The sequence below is a fragment of the Thalia democratica genome, chromosome 3 (assembly GCF_965202585.1).
Source record: "Thalia democratica chromosome 3, ktThaDemo2.hap1.1, whole genome shotgun sequence".
Classification (NCBI taxonomy): Eukaryota; Metazoa; Chordata; class Thaliacea; order Salpida; family Salpidae; genus Thalia; species Thalia democratica.
The window spans coordinates 35,444,558-35,452,211 of record NC_139167.1 but is presented as its reverse complement, the minus strand read 5'-3'; the positions used below and the strand labels follow the sequence as shown (position 1 = coordinate 35,452,211).

Sequence of the window (7,654 nt, the reverse complement as noted above, 5' to 3'; positions counted from 1 at the left end):
AAAATAATTACTTGTTAAAATTGAAAAAAATTAAAGTATGAACTGTTGTTTAGTTTTTAGAGTGTAAAAATTTCAATTTTCTTTTGAGATATATTTTTGTAAACAGTTGCAGAAAGAAAACCTATGGAATCAGTTTCATCAATGTTATTTTTTTCCAAAACTTAAAATTTTACTAAAAGTCTACCTCAAAATTTTAACAACTCATAAGAACAAAAAAGTTTAAATAAAAAAATTAAGAAATATTTTTAAAGATTAAATTTTGAATTTTTTAAAAAGACTACTCAAAATTGTAAGAGGTGATATGTTTTTAGTTGAGTAGTATTTTTTTTTTCTGTTATGAAGCTATGATGAAACTCTCAAACTTTAATTGATGAATATCAAAAATGCATTAAGCTTAAAAAATAGTAAATTGTTATTAGTAGCTTAGCTGTTTATATAACACATAATAAGTAATTTAATCACATTCCTTTTTGTTCCATTGATAAATTTTTCTTCCTCAAAAATAGTCAAAACTTAAAAATTGTTAAATAATTTTTTAATGATAGATTGAAAACTAATGGTAGAACTTTCCTTCTATTAAATATTTACTAGTAAACAGTTTGGTTTTTAGTTATATATTATTTTGATAGCATTTTTTTCTCTTTATAATAAAAAATGATAATTAAATAAAGGTTTTTAGTTTTAAAATGTGTAAAGTTTCTGTATTTTTATTATTACACATATTTTATAAAACTGCAATTTTCTAATTTTTTTTAAGGTTAAACTTAACACAGAATTAATTTTAAATTGTGAAATCTAGTGCTAACATTTTACTTTCATAAATTCTTGAATAAGAATAAAAAAACTCTAACATTGTAGTTATCAGACTGTTAATATAGTATGGTAAATATGGAGGAAGACTCTCAAGTGTTAGCAGGTGCAGGTGATGTCCCAGCCCCGCAAGAGGCGAACAACGGCACCAGACTTCTCAACTTGTCAGGTCATGTTGGTTTCGACAGCTTGCCTGATCAGCTCGTCAACAAGGCCACCAACCAGGTTTGAAAAACTTGTGTGCTTTGTTTAATAATAATCAACCCTTTTGAATGCATTTGGTAACTGTAGAAAATTTTGCCTCTAAAATAAACTACCAGTTAAATGTTTTTTTGGCAGTAAGTTAAAGGTAGACCCTTTGGAACACAGGTTAGTTGAACTCATAACCTACTGGCTTATTTTAATAAACTTTAAGATGTAATTAGTAGTTTTGTAATAAGGCTATTGAATGCATAGACTAGAAAATAAGTATTATTTTTATTATCATATGCAAAAATATTTCGAATCTCAGATGTTGATTTTTTTCAGGATAGATAACTGACACTTAATGAATAAATTAAATATAACGGTCTTATAACAATTATATAAAAAAAAATGTTATATCTTTTACTTGAAAAACTCCAATTTTTGTTGTCAAGTGTTTTTCTTCTGAAGTATAAACCATGTAAGTTCACAATAAACAAAAATCGAAGTTAAAAAATAATAACATATTTAACATAAATCAAATATTAAGTATCAAGCGTTATGCCAATTTAAGCTAAAGAAAAATACTTATATTTTTAGTTTGTTATATTATGCAACACTGTAAATACTTGAATATTTTTTAAGTTGAAAATTTATCTCAGAATGATTTTTACACAAAAAGTAAGATTTATACTAATTTATATAGTTAACAAATCCTTTAGCTATTATATTAGTATGGTTATTTAAAATCATTAATTTAAAATTTTGATGATTTTTATAACAGTATTGTTAACAAATATTTTGGTTAGTTTATATATTTATAGAATGAAATACAATATAAAGTTTTATTATTTATTAATTTAAAGAACTTCTCTACCAAACTGAGTTGGTTAGCACGTGATGTTCATAATACATTTATACAAAATGTCATTTTACGATCTGAATCATCATTGTTACCAACAGGGTTTCTGCTTCAACATCCTGTGCATTGGTGAAACTGGCATCGGCAAGTCCACCCTGATGAACACGCTGTTCAACACCAACTTTGAGAACGAGCCGCAGCACCACAACATGCCGGGAGTGAAGCTGAAGGCCAACACTTACGAGCTGAACGAGAGCAAGGTGAGGCTGAAGCTGACCATCGTGGACAGCGTCGGTTTCGGCGACCAGATGAACAAGGAGAACTCCTTCCAGCCCATCGTCGAGTACATCGACCAGCAGTTTGAAAACTACTTGCAGGTTTGTTTTGTTGTTTGTAACTTGAGATCTCTTGAGATTTTTTAAGTTTTAGCATTTTTTAAGTCATTATTTTTTGAATAAATATTCGACATAAAAATATTGGAACAACATAAACTACTGTAAACTTTAAGTATAAAATATTGTTAAATGAGTAAATGGTTAAATGCTTTGGAAATTGAAAAAATAATATTTGCTAACTCAGTTTTTTTAACTCTAACAACAAAATACTGGCTCAAATTGTTTTAAGAGCATTTCAAGAGCATTAAAATATATTTCAATCAAACAAAACAGGAAGAGCTGAAGGTTTCTAGGTCGTTGTACAACTACCACGACACCCGCATACACGCTTGCTTGTACTTCATCTGCCCCACCGGTCACGGCCTCAAAACCCTCGACCTTCTCACCATGAAGCATCTTGACAGCAAGGTTGGAAGAACAATGTTCTACAAATTTACGTACTCATGTTATTGAAAAATGAACTCGAAAAATTGAGTTAATTTTACAATTAAAAAAAATTCAACTTAAGCTTTTTTTTTGTTGTGGTAGTTTTGTTGATTGAAACTTGATATTTTAAAGTAAAGAGTTTTCATAGTTTCTTGAAACACAGTCTTTACTTTATTTTTTCAAATTCGTGCAGGTAAACGTGATCCCAGTGATAGCAAAGGCTGACATCATTGGAAAGAGCGAACTCGTCAAGTTCAAGAAGAAGATAATGGACGAGTTGAACGATGTGCAGATCTACGAGTTTCCCACCGACGATGAAAATGTTGCCGATACGAACGCGCTCATGAACAAAATTGTTCCCTTTGCCGTCGTTGGCTCCACTGATGAGATCAAAATTGGCAACAAAATGGTCAAGGTAAGTGTAAAGTTTTAGCTTATTCCAAATTCAATTACTTTCTTGTATAAAATTTTGTTAAGCAAATAAGGTTTTTTATTAAATAAAATACTTGGTCGTCTATTTTTCTTTCAATTGTATGTTGGTGTGCTTTATATTGATTTTATTGAATATAAGATACTACCTACTACTTTATGTAGTTTTGTATATTTTATTAAACCAAAATAACTCGCAAAAAAGATGATTTATAAAAAGAAGCGGAATAACAAAGAGCAAAGTTGATTTCATAACAAACATCAAAAACAAACTGATTTTTTATCAAACAGGCGCGCCAGTACCCGTGGGGCATCGTGCAGGTGGAGAACGAGAACCACAACGACTTCGTGAAGCTGCGCGAGATGCTGGTGCGGACCAACATGGAGGACCTGCGGGAGAAGACCCACTTCAAGCACTACGAGCTGTACAGGAGGAGCAAGCTGACCGAGATGGGGTTCCAGGGCGGCGCCAACAAGAGCTTCAGCCTGCAGGAGGTGTATGAGGCAAAAAGACAGGTTTGTGTGATTCTTTGTTGTTGTGGTATAATATTGTATCTACTTGATTTGATGGGGCCAAGTTTTTGTTAGCTTGTTTTAGTTTTCTAATAAGTTAAAAAAACATTTGTTTAGATTTTAGGGTTAAAATTTTGAAATACATGGTTTTAAAAGCTTGGTAAATTTTTTTAAGTTATAAGTTTTACTGTAAAGTGGGTTTTTTCTAATTTTTTTATTTAAACTTTCATAATAATTCTATTGGATTTTTCTATCAGCATAAATTAGTTAATTAACTTTTTTTTAACACCAAATTACAATTATTTAAGTTATTAATAAGGTTAAATGTGTTTGTTATAGTTGAGTTAAACTTAATATTTAATCTTTCAAATGCTAATTACATTTTAAATTTTTTAACATTTAATTAGCTAATTAATTGTAATAAAAAATTATTGCCTGTTTCAAGTTATTAAATCTAAATTAATCAGTTTTATCTTAGTTAAACTCACTTAACTGTTATTATAAAGTATATAGAAAGGTAAAAAAATAGTTAGGTTTATTAAATATTGTTTAAGGTAATACTTAAACCTTAAAAAACTTTTAGCTTATTATCTTAATACATTTTAAAAGAGTCTATACATAAAATATGCCTTTTTGATAACAAAATACTTTTTAAACAATTAAACATAAATTATATAACTTATAATGTATGAACAAACATTATTTCACCAAAAGTATCATAGTACAATCATTGTTTTATTATTAAAATGGTATTTTTATTTTATACTTTCTTCAAATAAAATTTAGAGACAAATTTAAGCTGTACCTAGAAACTGTTGAGTATAAATGCTTTTAATAATTTTAATTGCATTTATGAAGTTTTATTCCTTTGATTATGCTTTAGTTCAAATTTTAAAACTTTTTGTTGAATTTCATCTTTGTTAGACTTTTATTTGGTTAAAGATATAAATAAAATAATATAAGGTAAAACATAACATGTATCTAAATATAATAATGATGAATAATTAAGTATATATTCAGACAACTCTTCCAAAATTTTGCTCATCAGTTTCTCATAAAAATCAATAAAAGATAATCTAATCAAGCCTCTCTAGATATATTTCAACTATTATATAAAATAATGCCTTAATACCAACAAATTAAAAAACTTTTACAAAATATAAATTTTAACTCGAAAAGTTTATTACAAAAAATAAACTTTTTAACTTCATTGTAACATATATAAAATATTTTTATTACTATTCAAGTAGCTATTCTAGATAACTAGTCAAATTTTTATTAACTTTTTTTCATTTAAACTAAACAAAACTATTTTAAACATCTCAAACATTTTTTATATCCATATTCTGCTTAAATAATAATTGCTCTCTCACAAAAAACTTTAATTTTTATAAAGTTAAAGTTTTGCTCTCAAACCTCAAAAATATTCGTTTCAGTTTGTCTATTTTTAAATTATTTGTATATTATCTTAAACGTATCTTCCGCACACTAAGTTGGTGAGAGCTTATTAACTTTTAAAAACAAGTTGCTCGTGATAAATTTGGTAATCTATATAAAAGTTTCATAAAGAAGTACATAGAAAAATGTTTGATTAATTCCTATAGTAATTATATTAGCTATTCCAGGGTTGCCTGAACACCTGGAAAAACCTGGAATTTGCTAATTTAGACTAAAAAACCTAGAATTTTTAACAATTTAAACACCTTCAGTAGTCAAATTTCGATTTGACACAAAAAATCTATCATATAAGTAAAAAATTTTTGCCATCATCAAATTTTTTTAAATTAAAAATCATATTTAAAGTAGCATTGCAGGTATCTTTTCAATGTTTTTGTACTATTTAACACAGTTTCTTACCTTAAACTTAACTTAGACATAACTTTAAACTAAAAACATACCCACAAATGTGTACTTTTGAAAACCTGGAGCAAACTTTTGGCAAGCCTACATTAGTAAAACTAGCTGATCAAACTAAACCTTTCTTCTTTCTAAGGTTTTTATATGACTAATTTTTTCAAACTTTTTAAAACCTGATTTAAGAACTCTGTTCTTAAACCAAGCCAACTTTTGAAACTTTCAACAAAAAACTTCTAAAACTTTTCTTCTGTTGTTTCAACGTAGCACCCAACCACGCAGGAGCACATGGAGGAGCTGCAGCGGAAGGAGGACGAGATGCGGCAGATGTTCGTGGCGCGGGTGAAGGAGAAGGAGGCGGAGCTGAAGAGGAGCGAGAAGGAGCTGCACGACAAGTACGACCAGCTGAAGAAGACGCACGGGGAGGAGAAGCGGAAGCTGGAGGAGCGGAAGAAGGCGATGCAGGACGAGATCGAGGGGTTCAACAGGTGATCAAGTTGTTGATTGCTGACAAGGAAAAATAAAGTGAAAAGAATCAGTGATTCACACTTACTATTCATGCATTTACTGTATAATATGAAAAAAAATAGATTTCGTTGATCTTCAGAATAACTGCAGCGTTGTTGTTGGTTGCTGGCGAGGAAAATAAAGTTAAAAGTTTTAATGATTTAAATGATTCACACTGATTCATGCATTTACTATGAAAAAAATTAAAGGGGTTTCATTGACAATTGAGCTAATTGAAACTTTTTGTCCTGAACTTTTTTTTTAACAGGTGAACGTTAAACTTTGGAATAACTAAAATAATATTTTCTGTTTTACTGTTCACCTTAATTAGATGTTTGTCTTTAGAAAGTTGTTGTTGGTTGCTGATAGGAAATATAAAGTAAAAAAAGTGTGGTGATTTATGCTGGTTCAAACAATTACTAATACAATTTACTAATGTTTAAATTGATAATATATTACAGTTAACTCTTTTTCAACTTATAGCTTTTAGTGAAATATTTATTATTTTGTTTATAAACCAGATATCCGATTTTTTACGGCTTGACTTAGGTTATTTAGTTTTTTTTTTTTTGCGATGAAAATACATTTTCAACAACTAGCAGCTTGTATCTTTAACTTACTGACTTTATTACAATCATGCTTTGACAAAATAAGAAAAAAAAAATCCAGCAGTCATTTTACTTCTAATCTAAACTCTTGTATTGTTTAAATTTCAAGGTTATTTTGACTTAGCAATAAATATTTTTCAAACAGACTAAAGCAACAAACTCTGGATCAAAACCACTCAATGGCTGCTGCGAAAGGAAAGAAAAAATAAAAACATTTTTGTTGAACACTTTATTTCGCATTTTTTTACAGTCAGCCATAAGTCTCGACCTCAGCAGAGTTTTATCACGAAAACTTTTTATGTAAAGTTGAGGCTGGCAAAAATATTTTTCAATGCATGCTTATGCCAAAAGTTTGTAAATTCTTCCGTGGTTTTCAGGCTCTGTGCCTTTTTTTTCAAGTAACTTGAAACTTAATAGCAGCCTCTTTAATTAAATATTCGAATAATGTTTATGCAAAAACTTAAGGTTGTTTTTAAAGCAACGTTTTCCAGCTTAGTATTGTGTATATAATTTCAGTGTTGAAGTTTATTTTGAGGCATGCATTTTTATTTACTAAATGGGCAATTTCGTTGTTTAAATTACTTGTTTTTAATTATTATACTTTTAATTACCATTACACTTGTTGTCCTTTGCTTCTACATAAATACCATTAAATTCTAAAACTGAAAAAAAAATACTTATGACAAATTTACCAGAATTAATTTAGCATAAACATGATTACCTAGTGATTTTTGAAAGTCATAAATATTTGCTGACTATTTTTTGTGTCTGTTGGATTAGTTTTTGAATTATTAAGTAGCTAAATAGCTGCTGATTTAAAAATTGAATTATAAAGAATTAAAATCTTTTTGCATTAGTTATTAAAGTAATAAGTTTTATTAAATAATTTTTAAGATCCAAAATATTTTGAATTAGTTTTTACTAGTATGTTTATGTTGATGTTATCAGTATTTTTCGTGTAAATTTTCTCTGATGGTCTTTTTTCCGCCGCATTTCCACTAAAATATTTCACAGCTAAAAAGAGAGACATTTCTTACATTTAATAAAACATTCAACAAAGTATTTCT

At 28.4% G+C, this 7,654-nt stretch overlaps 1 protein-coding gene across 1 annotated transcript; it reads left to right on the top strand.

The window, feature by feature from the left end:
- Nucleotides 1-862: 862 nt before the first annotated feature.
- Nucleotides 863-7,398, top strand: LOC145831453 (septin-11-like). Its single transcript, XM_082938716.1, has 7 exons — nucleotides 863-1,035; nucleotides 1,957-2,232; nucleotides 2,524-2,658; nucleotides 2,870-3,091; nucleotides 3,397-3,621; nucleotides 5,755-5,960; nucleotides 6,733-7,398. Exons 1-7 carry the CDS (start codon nucleotides 880-882, stop codon nucleotides 6,794-6,796), a joined length of 1,284 nt encoding a protein of 427 aa, XP_082794842.1. The 5' UTR covers nucleotides 863-879; the 3' UTR covers nucleotides 6,797-7,398.
- The last annotated feature ends 256 nt before the right edge of the window (nucleotides 7,399-7,654 follow it).

Excerpts from the sequence above, each read along its gene's own strand:
- LOC145831453 (XM_082938716.1), top strand. The coding sequence starts at position 880 with ATGGTAAATATGGAGGAAGACTCTCAAGTGTTAGCAGGTGCAGGTGAT. Across the intron at positions 2,659-2,869 it reads TGAAGCATCTTGACAGCAAG|GTAAACGTGATCCCAGTGAT; the intron begins GTTGGAAGAACA and ends AAATTCGTGCAG. Across the intron at positions 5,961-6,732 it reads GAGATCGAGGGGTTCAACAG|ACTAAAGCAACAAACTCTGG; the intron begins GTGATCAAGTTG and ends TTTTTCAAACAG.